General features: G+C 41.0%; 1 protein-coding gene across 2 annotated transcripts in view; it reads right to left on the bottom strand.

The window, feature by feature from the left end:
• ELOVL6 (ELOVL fatty acid elongase 6) overlaps positions 1–17,278 on the bottom strand; it is a 153,135-nt gene that overhangs the window by 12,069 nt on the left and 123,788 nt on the right. For both annotated transcript variants that reach the window (XM_017958964.3, XM_031664356.1), the window contains one exon: positions 1,695–1,846. In XM_017958964.3, coding sequence (XP_017814453.1) covers positions 1,695–1,846 — 152 coding nt within the window. The remainder of the gene's footprint in view (positions 1–1,694; positions 1,847–17,278) is intronic.

Raw genomic sequence — 17,278 nt, 5'->3', positions numbered from 1 at the left:
GAATACATGCTCACACTCTCAGATCAACCCCAGTTTGAGAACAAGTGCTCTGATTCAGAAACTCTATGAATCAAAGCAAATTAAAATATTCTCATATAATTTTAAAATTCCCCGAAATACCTCTTCAGATTTTTCAGGCATTGTCTGTAAATCCAGGGTGAAAACCACTTCTTTAGCCTATGACTTCATACCTAGTGGTACCAATACCTCCTGGGGTCTGGTTCATAAAATTTGTATCATAAAATTCCTTTTAGATAAAGTTGCCATTCTATTTCAGCCGGTGCTTAACATAAATGCATTGAATGAATGGCTAAATGAATCCACACTAATGCATTTTAGCCTGAGACCATTTTCATAGGCTGCGTGTGTATAGGCGTATGTGTGTCGGGGAGGGGTGCAGGCGTGCACATGCATGCGGTAGTTATCTAGTTATTTTGGGCTATCTTTGTACCTCTGCCCCTCTTAGAAAAGGCTTTCAGGAAAAATTTTCTTCTGTTGTTCTTCCCTTGTTTTTGACCTGGGATGACAGTAGCTCAAACCAACTGTCATCTACTTATAAACAGCAGGTTTCTGGCTTCCAGTGGAAGGCGGCTGGGTTGCTGGCCTGCACACATCAGACTCTTCCCATTCTATCTGAATAGACACGGGGCATGAACAAAGAGCACCTTACAGAGACTGCTCATAGCTTATATTGCAGGTGGTTTGTAAGGAAAGTATAACCTCGATCTCCCTCTTTAGGAGAAAGAGGTGAGGGGACAATACATATTAGGTTGGTGCAAAAGTAATTGCAGTTTTGCCATTGAAAACCATGGCAAAAATCGCAATTGATATCTTTTGAACTAAATATGTATAATTCTTAATTGCAGGTGAAAAAAACCCCAGAACCCCAGATGGTGACCAGGTTTGCCTTACCAGTTTGTATCTGTACAATCTGTACCAGTTTGCTAGTATTACTCATGGATGTACTCAGAGCTTATTGTCACCACTAGATCTCTTTCTGTGTAAATAAAGACATTTTCCTGGAAAACTGTGCCCACATCAGCTCCTTGACTTTACTATTTCTGCTAACCTGTGCCACACTTACATTCAAGACCATTAAAGAGTTGAGGGAAAAATTATAGAAATCTACAAATACAGCCTGTATTTTCTATTAATTTCTAGAAGGTAAATTACATTCCCCTTCTCTAAGGCCAGTCTTGATGATTAAAATCAAACACCACCAGAGACCAACCCTTAGCATTTGTTAATGAGAACATGAGGGTCCCCAGATGAAAAGCTTAATTCCTAATCTGAATCCTAACTCTACAGATGAAAGTACGCTCAGATACGGGACTTGGAAATAGCTGTGTTGCTCTTTTTTCCCCCATATTTTAATATTAGCTCAGCTCAATGGGCCTTTTAAAGGGGGCTGTGTACATTTTATAAGTCCCTGGCAGTATATTTTTAGTAGAGCTAAAAAATCAGCATGTTCGGTATAAACTATCTGCTGTTAATATGCACAATGTAAAATTATTTAAAAGGAAAGAGGGAGTGAACAATAGAAAGTAGAAGTCAGTCAAGAACTCAAATTCATTCACTGTAACTTTCCTGAAACCAACAAAATAGGACCTTCAAATTGTTCCTTTGGTCACTAAATAAATATTGTGGATATGTTGCTACAAAGAGAGGGAGAGGAAATGGAAGAAGGTACTCACCTAGTTCGGGTGCTTTGCTTAGCACAAATGCATAAGCCCAGAATTTGCTGACAGGTCCATTGTAAAAACCCTGGTCACAAACTGACTGCTTCAGGCCTTTGGTCATCAAAATGTACACCATATAAGCACCAGTTCGAAGAGCACCGAATATACTTCATGATAAAAAGAGAAAAGAAACAGCATTTAGGAAAATAGTTTCACTTCTCACATTAACCATATTTAGAAGACTGGTTTGCCACTGACAGAAAATAGGCATAAGAATCATAATATTTGTGTTTCCTTGAAAGCATCTTAAAATGAGCGAATACAATGACTCCAGCACTTTATTCTGAAACCATACATGATACCACTTTCTCTTCATCAATGTTCCAAAAAGAGGTCATGAGAAAGGGTAATAGATTCAGGGCAGGATCTCATGAAGAACACTGGTGACCTTTGAGTTTCAGCTTGGAAACTATTCCTCGGAGAGCAGATGGGTGTGGCTGCAAACTCTTTGAATTACCTCACTTTTGCCCTATGCCCGGTTATTCTCCAAGTTCCACTGGCTCTATTTCCTGAAAACCTGTTTCTCTTTAAGCAAACTTTTCCTCTACCTCTGGACTTGCCTTACCAGCCCAGGCTTTTCGGACTCTCCTTGGATTTCTCCAGCAGTCTCCAAATTGCTTTCTACTCTCTGATCCATCTTTCTCAGAGATGTCAGAATGAGACTCCTTCAAAGCTTAGCTCTGTCACCTCCTCCAGGAAGCCCATTCAGGCAGAGACAAGTGCTCACCCCCTGAGCTCCCTAGCACCATGTGCTAATTCCGCCCCAACACTGCTCTTCAATGCTCTGTGATGTGTTTACCTCCACATAGGCACAGGTGCTCAATACAGATTGTCGAAAAAGTGAAGAAAAAATAAATTTTTTAAATCAAGGAACTGGTAAGGAAACAGGAAGTTCTGGAACCCATTAGGCTCAAGAAACACAACCTGCTGTGGGAAAGTACTTGGCAATGGGAACAAGCAGCTGCTGTTACGAAGTAAACCCTGTAAGTGTACATCCCAAAGTGTGTGAACCACGCCCGGGCTGAAAGGAGAGCTGGATGACTGTGTGGGGAAGACGGACCTGCTTAGCCTTTTCTGCCCCAAAGGGCAGCATCTTACTCTAGAAGTCAGTCGAGAGATCAATGAATGAACGAACAACTGTTGAATTGGGAAGTGGAGACTTCTTTTCTCCTCAGAGGCACTGTTTTTTATTTAAAATATCTTATTTAGAGTTGCTCTAGAATAAATCATTCCACTAGGCTAACCTGTCCAGAAAGCATGCATCTGCCAACTAGAACTAAAGGTCAACTTTGTACAGAATCCAAATAATGAAGTTTAATTCCTGGCAATTGCCTATTAAGTTGGGTCTTTGTAAGTAGCTTCTCTAAAGGTATGAAGACTCCATCAAACGGTGTTACTCTTTCCAGTGTATGAAATTGTCCTGCAGAGGATTACTGTCATTTTACAGATACAGATCTTGTTCAATCCTTTAGTGGTTTTTCTCTGCACTTAGAATAAAAACCTCAACTCCTTTATCAGAACCGACAAGGCCTCTCTGCACTGCCTCTCTCTCCCCATTCTCCACTCTCACCTCCTGCCATTCTCTTCTTGCTTGCTATGAGCCAATCACTCCAGCACTTTCAGGCACTTTCAGTTTTCTGCCTCAGCACCTTTGCATTTCTCCCCTCTTCATAACAAAACTGGCTTCATTTTACTTTCTTATCTCAAGGAAGTATCTCCTCCCAGTGGAATGACCTCAGTCTTTATAGTCCATTATCTGTCCTAATTTGGGGATGAAGGGTTGATTTCATTAGTAGCATCAAGTAATGGATATTTTCCTGCCTTATCTGAATTTTTTTTGTGTGTACTCTCTTTCCCTCACCAGATGATGGCTACTTTTTTTTTTTTTGACAGAATCTTGCTCTGTTGCCCAGGCTGGAAGGCAGTGGCATGATCTCGGCTCACTGCAACCTCCGCCTCCTGGGTTCAAGTGACTCTCCTGCCTCAGCCTCCCAAGTAGCTGGGACTACAGGTGTGCACCACCATGCCCAGCTAATTTTTTGTGTTTTTAGTAGAGATGGGGTTTCACTATGTTGGCCAGGCTGGTCTCAAACTCCTAACCTCGTGATCCACCCACCTCAGCCTCCCATAGTGCTGGGATATAGCCCAAAACCCTTCCTGTTACTCTACTTGCTGTTAGACTATGTGATGCACACATGATCAGAGTAGATCCAAAGAATGTATCTTTGAAATAGTTACTATCCTTTCATCCTTTTGGGTCTCAAAAAATCATTGTAATTTATTCTCCATTTCTAAGGTATTTACACAAGTTCATTTATTCTTTCAATGGTCAAATATTTATTGGCATGATTTTAGATGATGGAGTGAAAAAAAATCATGAAGCTAACTCTGGCTAGTGGGTGGAAGACTTCAGAGGAAGTGGTATTTGAATTAAGGGCAAATCAGTATTCACAAGTTTGAGGGCTAGGGTATGGGGAGGTCAATTCAGAGCGCTGTAGAACTGAAAGTTTTGATATCATGGTGACCTACAATATTGCTGACAGCAAGTGTATAGCACATATTATTGTCCCATATCTGGACATGTGCCTCATTCCCTAAGCTCTGAACAATAAGGCTGACTCAGAACAGAGGACAGTAGCACTTTTCAGGGAAACCGTCAGTGCCAGCCATTGGGCCCATGTGTCTGTGGGCAAAGGCGCATTGTTGGGATGTGACAGTGCTACTGCTGGGGAGTGCTGTGGGGGCTGCCTGGCCAATGGGATAATTGTTATTTGTAGGGAGCCACTAGCTCCGCCCGTGGCACATTTCAGCCTCTGCACACTTTGGAACCAGGTGGTTTTTATCACAACAGTGTCACACTGTGACGCTTTACCAAAATACACTTTAAGGTGAAGAGACTTTCCTTCCTCCCTAAGTTACATTAGCTTGAGAGGCAGTGTGATGCAGCAGGCAAATATGCTGCTCTGTTCTGCTACCCCCAGTCCTTACTTAGGCCCACAGCAGACGTTGCTAATCAATCTCAGCACTCTTTCTGGCCATCCCTGAACAACACATTGACGTTATCGGCAACTCTATGCCACTGTCAATAGATCAGAGTTGCAAATTGAACCCTTTGTACAATAGGCTCCAATCACAGCCCAAACACTTACTACTAACAGTTTTATAATTAGCCAAGTTACTGAAGAATCTTTTCCTCTGAAATGAGAGTAATATCTAACATGCAAATTCATCTTATGAATTTTGTAAAGCAATATAAGTAAGGTATTTAGTTAGCATCAAGCCTCTGATGTATAGGTGCTCAACGAAACAGTTTTCATTATACTACTCTTCTTACTCTATTACTATTTGTATTATTATTATTGCTGATTTACTTTGGCTAACCCTCAATGTTGAAAATCACCTTCCTCTCTGATCTTATTTTGTCAGGTAGAGAGATTAAGGTTAATTAACCCTAATTCAAAGTTAAGGAAACTGATTTACAGCTAATTCAATTTGCCACATTGATTGTTCATATTATTCCTATTGCTATGAGAATTTTTATTTATATACATTTTTTTCTTGGACAAGTGAGTCTCTAGGAGCCAAGGATGGCTGTCATTCTCAAAGCACTTCTCAGGTTTCCAGAGGCCTGCTCCTGGTGTGGCGACCCCAAGGAGGGACATCTCCTGCAGTGGGGTTGCTCTTTTGGAGCAGTAGAAGCTGGCCAGAGTGCGGGGTCAAGGAGGGACAGCCTAGGCAGTCCACACCTGGTGGGCTCAGTCTTCCAGTTCCTGATCCTGACTCTCATCTCCACAAAAGGTAATCATGCACCAACTTTCCACAAGTGACAACTAGTGAGTTTACAACAGGATGTGAAATGAGCACTTTCCATAGAAAGGCTCGAAGGAGAAGCTGTTGGTATAGAAAAGCTTCTGTTTCAAGTGAAATTATCTTTCCTTCACATGATAAAGATTATTCTAAATCTAGAGCCTCAAACAGGCTGCGGGTCTGGACCACTGTGTTGAATGAAGGCAGATGATTACTACGTCACATGCCTTTTCCCAGCTCTATGGTCATACTTTAAAAAAAAAGAAAAAAAAAAAAAAAAGAAATATACCATATAGGCTGGGAGCGGTGGCTCATGCCTGTAATCCCAGCACTTTGGGAGGCTGAGGCGGGTGGAGCACCTGAGGTCAGGAGTTTGAGACCAGCCTGGCCAACATGGTGAAACCCCGTCTCTACTAAAAATACAAAAATTAGCCAGGCACAGTGGCACACGCCTGTAATTACAGCTACTCGGGAGGCTGAGGCAGGAGAATTGCTTGAACCTGGGGAATGGAGGTTGCAGTGAGCTGAGATTGTGCCATTGCACTCCATCCTGGGCAACAAGAGTGAAACTCTGTCTCAAAAAAAAAAAAAAAGAAAAGAAAAGAAAAGTAAAGAAAAGAAAGAAAAAGAAATATACCATACATATCATTTTTGTCAAAGCCAAGTGAATCAGTGGAATAGCAGAGAGCTCTGTGGAGGAGCAGTATACATTTCTGCTCCCTCTGCAACATCAGACACAATGCAGCAAGGAGATGAGGAGGTGGGGATCACCGTCCTGATTAGCTAAGGTGCTTTCTTCTCAAACTCCTGCACTGGGTTCCTAATCCACAAGGAGCCTGTTTCCTGATCACTAGCTATTTGCCATGGGATGTCAGGAGGGGCCAAGAATATCCATTATACAATTAACTGTAATACTTTGTGGGTGGGGGAGGGTACCTTCTATTTTACACTGTGTACATTTCTGCACTATTTGACCATTTTCAATTTTTTTTTAAGCAATAAGATCTTGTTCTATTGCACAGGTTGACGTGAAGTGGCTCAATCACAGCTCACTACAGCCTTGAACTCCTGACCTCGAGTGATCCTCCTGCCTCAGCTTCCCAAGTAGCTAGGATTATAGGCATGAGCCACTGTCCCTGTCTATTTAACTATTTTAAAACAAGCACATATTAGATTTTTTTTTTAATGAAAATGGGGTCTCATCATCTTGCCCAGGCTGGTCTTGAACTCCTGGACTCAAGCAACCCTCCTGCCACAGCCTCCCAAAGTGCTGGGATTATAGACATGAGCTACTGCACCTGGCCCAGATTGATAATGTTTAAAAATCTACTTTAAATAGGTGCCTGGCCACAATCAATGCAATCACAATGCTACCAGCTTGTGAGGCTTTCCTAGTGAATTTCTAGCGTGATGTTGACATATAACACTAATCTCTAATCAGCCCTTGGATGACAAACTGGCATTAGGACTGGTGGAGAAAAGACTGTTTCATGTATTAAATCAACACATATTTAACACCCACCAAGTGTCAGATATTACAGTACTCATGAGGGAGGTTGGGGAGGGGGAGTTTCTACAGCCTATTGCAGGAGACAACAAACATGAAAATAAACAAATATATATGTGTAACAAAAACAATAGAAACAATTAGTGGCACTGAAGAGCTGAAGAGTATGTATGTGTATAAGGTTGGGAGTTTCCTTTGGATATTTACATAAACAGATGTTGGAATTTTTAGAATAAAAGTTTAGAAAGCAAGTTCTTGTTTTCAGGGTTTTTTTTTTTTTTTTTTTTTTTCCCCTTTTATAGGTGTTATATATTGCGGTCCTTTTTAAAGATGTGTAAGATATGCCCAATCTTCTTTAAAACCAGGCTTTGGGCTGGGCTGGGCACAATGGCTCACAGCTATAAATCTAGCACTTTGGAGGGCTGAGGTGGTGGCTCGCTTGAGCCCAGGAGTTTGAAGCCAGCCTGGGCAATATCGTAAAACCTCATTTCTATGAATGCAAAAATTAGCTGGGCAAAGTGGTGCACACCTGTAGTCCCAGCTATTTGGGAGGCTGAGGTGAAAGGTTCACTTGAGTCCAGAATGTCGAGCCTGCAATAAGCCATAATTGTGCCACTGCACTCCAGCCTGGGTGACAGAGTGAGACCCTTTCTCAAAACAACAACAGCAACAACAACAAAACTTCCTAAGGTTTTGATCATGACGTCTGACCATTTACCTACTTGCAAAAAGACTGAATAACTCCATATTTTAACCTTCCACTTTTATTTCCATCTGGAAGTCAAAATGGTATAGCTCAGTAATGTTAAGAATTCCAGAATTCTGCCCTGGGGAAAAAAAAAGAGCCTTGGGTATAAATCATCAATACTTTAAATTATTTTCACATGAACATCAATAGTTGATTTAAAAAAAAAAAATTTTACATTGTTCCTTTATTGATCTTCATCTTAAATTAAGATTTTTTTGGAATCAAACCATAGTTTCTCAAGGATCTTTTATTGTGAAATGCCAACCGCCAACCAATCTCCACCCTACTAACTCAATAACCAAAGGTACAATTACTTTCTAGTATTAGGCAATGAAAATGTTTTATCATATTTCTATCCTACTATCAAAGGGGGGGTGGGAGTGGGAAACGAGTTGTCAAAACACAGCAACAGGTGATCCAACAGTAGCAACTCTTTATTAACATAGGAGAGGTCACTGATTTTCTCGATAACAAAATCTGAACTGCTGTTGGTCTTAGACTCTGACAGTTTCCAGAGTAGGAAGAATATCCAGTGATGCCAAAACAGGTTAAAACAAATTAATCTCAAATCTACTGTAATGCTTCTAGATTTGAGGGATGACATAGGATTACAGTGCCTGTGATACAGAATTATGGCATCTGCATGTCAATATCATGTCTCTACAAACAACACGCACCCAAACTCTAAACCCTTTCTACACTTGAGAACAGGCATCTTTATTTTATTTTACTTTAAGTTCTGGGATACATGTGCAGAACGTGCAGGTTTGTTACATAGGTATACATGTGCCATAGTGGTTTGCTGCACCCATCAACCCATCATCTAGGTTTTTAAGCCCTGTACGCATTAGGTATTTGTCCTGATGCTCTTCCTCCCCTTACCCGCCTCCCCCTGACAGGCCCCGGTGTATGATGTTCCCCTCCCTGTGTCCATGTGTTCTCATTGAGAAGAGGCATCTTTAATAGACAATGTCTACTTTAATTTGGTCTAGTGGTTAGCCTTAGCTAAAAACGTATTTTTCAGTAATATAAAAAGCCAAAGTGTAGATTTTATTTTTTTGTCTAATAAATGTGTAAGCAGTTAAATGGGGGGATAGGTTGTAATATTCTGATAATTTTCTTCCTCTGCTACTTAACAATTCAGTGTATAGCTTCACTTTACCCTTGATTACTCTGTGATCATTTCCAGGTTTGAGTCATTTATCTTGCTTGAAATCTTATATACCTCCGTTAGAAAATCTGAAAATCTCCCCAACACCTTGTGGATCAAGAAACATGAGGCAAAAATTACACATCGCATTATCATAATAAAAAAATACACATATTTTGACCTAGCAATTCCACTGTTGGAACATGCGTTAGTCCGTTCTCACACTGCTATAAGAAACTGCCTGAGACTGGGTAATTTATAAAGGAAAGAGGTTTAATTGACTCACAGTTCCACAGGGCTGGGGAGGCCTCAGGAAACTTACAATCATGACGGAAGAAGAAGCAAACATGTCCTTCTTCACATGGTAGCAGAAAGGAGAAGTGCCAAGAAATGTCCTCTGACATGAAAATCGGTAAATAAATTACAATGAACACAATACAGCCATGAAATGTACCAGTGATCTTTGCATCAGGTGCTGACATGAAAGAACACAAGATGCTCGATTAAGTGAAAAGCATAAAGAGCAGGAGAGTACCTATGGTATGATCCAATTTGTGTACATTTTTTTTAAAGGTTATGCATCTATATGATTATTACTGTGTTAGAATTTCATTTTATTAATCAATGTATCACTTTCTTTCAGAAGCTATTAGAAAACTAACTTTAAATCTTTATTTCTAATATTTATGTCTTTTACATATTTTAAGTTGATATCTGGAGTAAAATAATCCTTGGGTTTTTTTTAATTTTAAAAAATGATACCTTAAAAGTCTGAATGTTACTTAGACATAAATGCCTTTCACAGAGATCTCCTCCGAGATCTGACATACTAGCTGGAGCTTTTAATCTAGTGGGGAAGCAGACAGTCAACAATATGAAAAAAGGACAATAATAAATAAATTAAAACTAAAATACATGATAAGAGAGAAAAGTACTAGATATAAAAGCTGAACTTAATTTAGAGTAGGATAAGCAAGACAGAGGACAGAGATAAGGCCTTTTGGGAGAAATAACATTTAGACCTTGAGGCATGAAGTAACTTCCATAGCTTTCTATATCTAAAATGGTATCTAAAAATGACTGATAAATTGTATCATATGATGATAATCTTGAACTCCTAGACTGAGAAAATGCTACATGTTGCAGTACAAAGCCTGTCTGTGCTGAAGACTTCATGGAAGAAGCAGTAAGTGAGGAAAGTCTTGGAGCACAGAGAAGCTATCTTCGTGGATAATATGATCCCCTGATAAACCTAAGAGCAGAGTGCACTCTATGGCTGCTGTCTCCACTCACCACCAATCCCCTGGTGGTCAGAAAACTTCAATCGCAAACAGATGTTCTGATTAAATGTTTGATAGGATCAGTTGGCTTCGATTCACTTTCAGAAGTACTCGTTTATTCCCTTAACTTGTAAACCTAAGCTTTTTAAACATAAAAAAGAAAGCTTTAAGGGTCTGAACATTTCTTAGATAATAACTCCCTTGCTTTTCAGAGGTCTGACATGTTGGATACTGCTCAGCACTGTCCCTGCATCTGGAGTGTGCAACTGGAAAGGAGCACGCTTGCTCCAGTTACCTGGCACAGCAGAGAAACGTGGGGGCCAAGTTTTAGAAACTAACCTGATAAAAACCGCCTGGCAGAGTGAGGAGTGAGGAGGGGTGGAGAGATTATAAATAATGGGCTGGGCTCCGTGGCTCACGCCTGTAATCCCAACACTTTGGAAGGCCCAGGCAGCCTGAGCTCAGGCGTTTGAGACCAGCTTGGCTAACATGGCGAAACCTGTCTCTACTAAAAACACAAAAATTAGCTGGGCGTGGTGGCAGTGCCTGTAGTCCCAGCTACTCAGGAGGATGAAGCTGGAACCGGGGAGGCAGAGGTTGCAGAGAGCCAAGATTGCGCCACTGCACTACAGCCTGGGCAACAGAGCAAGACTCTGTCTCCAAATATAATAATAATAATAATGGGGGCAATTAGTACCACAATGGATATCAGTTAACATTTCCCAAAAGAAAGAGAACACCTGGCTATAGAATTTATAACATTTTGAGATTCTGATGAAGATATCACACTATTTTGTAAAACAAGCAAGATTTTATGTTACTTGAGCTACTATTATTATTATTATTATTTTTCTTGGGGGGGGATACAAAGACTTCATCTCCTTGGCACTACTAATAGCCTTGGCCCTGTCAAGGCCAGAGAGAAAAGCAGTCACTGCTTGCTCCAGCCCAGCTCCCAGACTAAACGATGCAAGTTTCAATGCTGGCTGACAAGTACTTGGCTCTGTGCAAGCATTGCGCTGGATGCTGCCATGGCGTTTCACATTTACAGAACTTGATTGAGCCCCTAGATTATGGAATTTGATTCTCAGTACACCTCATGGAGCACCATTATCCCTGTTTTATAGACAAAGAAACAGGCACAGAGAGGGCAGAGGACTGGCCCAAGGTCTCACAGTTACTAAGTAGCAGAATCTTCTGTCTACAGCTCAGTGCTTGCCTTTTACCTGATAGCTGATCCGGAAAACTCACCAGGCTTTCACTTAGGATAGTGGTTCTCTGCCTGGCTGGAAATGACAATCAGCTGGAAGCACTAAGGCAATTCTAACACCTAGGAGTCATCTCAAAACAACTGGCTCAGAATCTTGGACTTGGCACCCGCTGTGGGTCCTAGCTTGCCGGCTCTGGATTAGGGACACCTTGGAGACCCCACCCTGTAAGATGCCTTCTGGCCTGTCCTCCCTCTACAACCCCACTCCATGAGCCTGGGGATGACGCTGCTCAGGCAGCTGATAAAGAATGGTGCCTATCTGTGCATCCCTGGTGTCCTAGATGAGAACCTTTCTCCTGGAATTTTAAATCTGAAGAGGTGTACTAAATTCTACAAAATTAATTACTGGTGTGCTTTCTTCCCTTGCCTTTTCTTCTTCACTCAACTGTGGAAGAGATGCCACAATGCATTCCTGTGGAGGCTTGGGCATGCCAAATGAATACTGACTTCAACTACAAAAGAAAAAAAACAGTGTGCTAGTTTCTGGACTTTTCTAATAGAAACAAAGAACAAAGTTCTACCAATAGTGACCTCAATTAAGCAGAGCAGAAAATTAAAATGATGCTTATATGAGCCAAAAAAACCTAGAATAAATGTATTCACAGTAAAGATTAATATTGAAGCCAAAAACTCACCAGGATCACAAAAGTGGTTAGTCATCTTGTTTTTACAGAAAACTTTGTTCCTTTGAGAAAACTATTAATCTCTTTCAGGGTATTATCAAATTATTAGGATAGTGACAATTCCAGTGCCATGATAATAGCAGTGCTCCATTAACTCCATCTCACAGTCCTAGCTAGGTTTCACAGCCTCATGAGGAAACCAAACTTTTTTCCTGGGGGAAAAAATGTCATGTTGAACTGTAATCCCCAGTGTTGGAGGAGGGGCCTGCTGGGAGGTGATTAGAGGGGTGGACTTCCCCCTTGCTGTTCTCGTGATAGTGAGTGAGTCCTCACGAGATCTGGTTGTTTAAAGTGTGTAGCACCTCCACCTCGGCTCTCTTCCTACTTCTCTGGCCAGGAAAGACATGCCTGCTTCCCCAGTCGCCTCCGCCATGATTGTAAGTTTCCTGAAGCCTCCCCAGCCATGCTTCCTGTACAGCCTGCGGAACTGTGAGTCAATTAAACCTCTTTTCTTTATAAATTAATCAGTCTCCGGTAGCTCTTTATAGCAATGTAGGAAGGGACTAATAAAGATAATTAACGTAAATTTTTGGGGGAGAGCACTTGAACCATGATATATAACATTATCTGTACAGAATCTTCCCCCCAACCCAACTAACTAAAACCAGGGAGGGAAAAAAGTCATTTTGACCCTCAGTATTCCCACATCCTTAAAATGAGGGGACTGGAAATGATTCCAGCTCTAAACTGTGAACTCACGTTATGGCTGCAAGGAAGGGAGGTAGCAGTCATAAGCTCCAGCTCTTCCATATGCCCAGTTCCTTCATTTGGGTTCATTAATCTAAAGGTTCATTCAATCTTTACAATCTTTTAAAGCAGCACATTGTTCTTTTTTCCCAAGATGTTCGTAGTTGTCCACAGTAACTGAATTATTATTAGCACAAAGCACACCAAAGAAGGTAAATGTAATTAAGTCATTTCACACATACTTGTAAGCACTCAGGTGATAGGCCCTGTGCTATACACCTTACTCCTCACTGAAAAGAGCTTAGTTTTTTTCTTTCCATGTTTAGTTATTTTTATTGGAGCAAGTATGTGTATGCTCTGGAACTCAGGTCATTTGCAAGCATGAACCGTGAAGTGTCTGGTCACGATATGCCACTCCAGTGAAGGCAAATCACCTTTTCAGGCAAGGGGACAAAGCTCCGCTTTCAGAACCGGCAGGGTGGATTCTTCCCGCAGCTGGCTCCCCATCTCCCGCCCAGCCTTCCCTCCACAGTTTCCTCCACCGCTCTCTCCCGGCACTTGGCCAAGATCCACTGCCTGCTCAGAAGGATGCCAGGCGTCTAAGCACCATTCCAGAGCAGTGGATCAAGGGGTTTTGTGTTTTAAAAGAGTGTTCGAATACCACCACTGAAAAGAGATGGTAGGAAAAGATACTCCTTTCTAAATCACATCTTTCATTGATAAATATATTTTAAAGACGGATATACAGACCTCCAGGGAAGTTTCAGGAGAATTTTCCAAAAGATTTCAGGGCCTGCCAATATCTGGTGAACTCTTTGGAGTTAAACTTCATAAGGTGGGAAGGGTGGAGCCAGCCGCCTCCTCACCTGGATCCTTTGCATGAGAAATACAGTAGTTCACAAATGAAATCAATCCACCAGTGTGAGATCAGTGAGACAGAGATCAGCTGAAGCCTGCTGACTGACAGCCATCAACTTGCTGGAGCGCCTAACTCCTAGCAGCTGACCAGCGCTCACTCAGAACATTGAGTCTGCGGCTTTAAATAAAAAAAAAAAAATTAAGTCGCACCTGTAAAAAAATCCTTTGGCCAGGTGCGGTGGCTCACGCCTGTAATCCCAGCACTTCAGGAGGCCGAGGCAGGCGGATCATGAGGTCAGCTCGAGACCATCCTGGCCAACATGGCGAAAACCTGTCTACTAAAAATACAAAAATTAGCTGGGCATGGTGGCATATGCCTGTAATCCCAGGTACTTGGGAGGCTGAGGCAGGAGAATAGCTTGAACCAGGGAGTCAGAGGTTGCAGTGAGCCAAGATTGCACCACTGTACTCCAGCCTGGTGACAGATAAACTCCGTCTCAAAAAAAAAAAAAAACCCTTTGTAGTGGTATTTCTAGAAATCATGGGAATTTATCTTCCAGGTGAAACTCACTAGTAGGCTCTTTAGTTTCTAGGGCTTATACAAGGTGCCCAGATGGGCCGCCCTCCAAATGTGCCACACTGGCAACAGTCGGCAGTGACTATGTTGCCAAGTTCATCTCATTCAAGAGAAATCCCAGTGAAAAACCCTGGGGAGCACTTTTATCTCTGACTTGTGGCCAATTCAACATCTCTTATCTTAAAGTCTCCAAGATTCTGGCATGGTTACTCAGACATTTGAGAATCTCCAAATGGTCTTCTCTGATGTCCTCTCATCTCCATTTCAGGAACTTCCTGTTCCGCAAAGGAAGCCTGAAAATTGTCACCCTATTGCACATCAAAGCCTTCCAGAGTCCTATGAAAAAAGGCAACAAGCAGTCCTGGCCCCAATTTAATCACAAAATGATTTTGAAAATGAGAATCATAACACAGATAAGCTAATTTTTATATATGTGTATACATCTAATTTAAGAAAAATTATCCCTGGTTTGTGAATCTGGAACAGTTAGGAACATGTTTAAACTCTCCTATCTATTCTACTGATTTCTGTGCGTTTCATCCTCAATTTTTTTAAGGTCAATCTGCTAGATTGTAATGATACAATTCTGGTAATTTTCAAAATGAGAAATCTATGTATACCTTTATCTCTTGGTAAGAAACCACACCTCCATCTCCATACCACACGTGCCGCCAAGCTCATAGGGCTGATAGCGGGCACACACTGGACTGCTGCCTGGCTTGGCATTCTACCAGTACTGTCCCAGGAGTGGAGCTCACTCTTCTCACAGAGGCCTTTTTTTTTTTTTTTTTTTTTAATCTCAGGGTAGGAAAAATATAAAATGTCATTAAGTGTGTTCTCACAAGTTATCTTAAATGTCTTTAGGGAAAAAGTCTGAAAGTGGGCTTTGCCTGTGGAATAACCTTGGGTCCTTAAGCACCAATGAGTAATGCAAACTCAATGGGTATTTGTGAGCTACGACATTTATGATTATTAAGTAGGGTTTCATAATAAAGGTTTCAAAAAGTCTGTGGTTTTTCTTGCTTCACGATTCCCAGGCTACTGAATTTTCCTAATGGCCTCCTAGCTGAACTCCCCAGGAGTCTCTACATTTCCTCCAAGGAGAACGTAGTTTTCTCCCTTCACTATGAAATGTAAGCATTGAGGAACAAGGGAAATTCCTTCCACCTCTGCTCCCAGCCTCACAGCCAGTCCAGCAGAGAGGATGGAGCCCTTGATGCTTTAGGGCTTTCCTGTCTTCTGGAGGAAAAGCCAGTTTCCATCTGAAGTGTGAGAGGGGAAATAAAAAGACCACCACTGGAAGATAATTGGTTTATCTCCCTCACTTTCTGACTTATTCCTTATTCTTGTTCTATTCTTTTCCCATAGTCCATGGCCCTTCCAAACTTTAGGTTACAAAATACAGGTTTGTCTCCTCCATCTCTGCAAAACAAAATCCCATAATTCCTCAATTGGAGATTAGGAGAAGACAAACGCAATGGCAGCAGGGAATGGCTGAAACCCCTTTGTCCTTCCTGGGGTATTACATAAATTTTCAACCAGTAGAATTGCAGATAGATAGCCCAGGTTCTAAAAATAATCATTCCTCTATATCGGGAAGACTAGTCCCAGGAACTCCCCAGGATACCAAAATCTGAGGATGCTCAAGCAAGTAGCCTCTATTAAATAGCATGGTATTTGCACATAACCTACGTACATCTTCCCATATACTTTAAATATCTCTAGATTACTTATAATACTTAATACAACGTACATGCAATGTAAATAGTTGTTATACTGTATTTTAAATTACTTTTATTGTCTTGTCTTTTTTTCCTCCAAACCAAGCTTGGTTGAATCTGCAGATGCAGAACCTACAGATATGGAGGGCTGACTGTAATTTCAGCCAGGGGAGGGTCATAAGATTTTAATTATTTATTCAACCAATATTTCCTGAACATTTTATATGTGTCAGGCACTATTTCAGGTAAGAAAGGAGAGATCTGAAATTTTAAGACCTGGAGAACTTTAGAAATGATGTGGATAAGACATTAGGTTCTGGGGACACAGCAGTAAATTCTGATAGGAATCACATTTGTTTGAGCTTACATCTTAAATGAGGGCGATAGATAGTATGTCAGGAAGTATATATTATAGTATGCCAGATGGTGATAAGGAGTATGTGGAGTGCTGGGTGGGAGTACAGTGTGTTTTATTATATAATAAACATTTTTTAAAATTTATAGGCAGGAAGAACTCAATAATATGGTGACACTTGAGCAGAAGCCTTAAGGAAATGAGGGGATAAGCCCTGCATTGGCTGTCCTTCCTGTAACTGGCCGTGGCCCTCCATTGCATCCTCAAGTGTGCTTTGTTCCTTCATCTCCTGGAGATGGAACTGTGATCCAGAATATGTAAAGAACACTTACAACTTAATAACACATAACTATTAAAAAATGAGCAACAAACAAATATATGTTACTCCAGAGATAATATACAAATAATGAATAAAAAGCATATGAAAAGATGCTCAACCTTACTGATTGTTAGAAAATGAGGTATCACATCACAGTCATTAGGATGGCTAGTATCAAAAAAGAAAAATAATTACTGTGAGATAGGATGTGGAAAAATTGGAACCCCTGTGCACTGTTGGAGGGAATATAAAATGGCTCCATGGCTATTGAAAAACAGTATGGCAGTTTTTTAAATAGAATTGCCACTTGATTCAGCAATTTCACTTCTGGGTGTGTATTCAAAAGAATTAGCAAAAGCATCTAGAAGAGTTCCTTGTACACACATGCTCAAAACAGCAGCATTATCCACAATTGCCAAGAGGTGAAAGCAATCTAAATGTATCAATGGATGAATGGATACACAAAATGTATATATGATGAAATATTACTAAGCCTTGAAAAGGAAGAAGATTATGACACATACTACAAAGTGGATGAACCTGGAGGACATTTGTCTTTTTGTGACATAAACCAGTC

This window comes from Papio anubis, chromosome 3 (genome assembly GCF_008728515.1).
Source record: "Papio anubis isolate 15944 chromosome 3, Panubis1.0, whole genome shotgun sequence".
Lineage (NCBI taxonomy): Eukaryota > Metazoa > Chordata > Mammalia > Primates > Cercopithecidae > Papio > Papio anubis.
The sequence above is the reverse complement of the archived record's forward strand: the minus strand, read 5'-3'. Positions and strand labels throughout refer to the sequence as shown.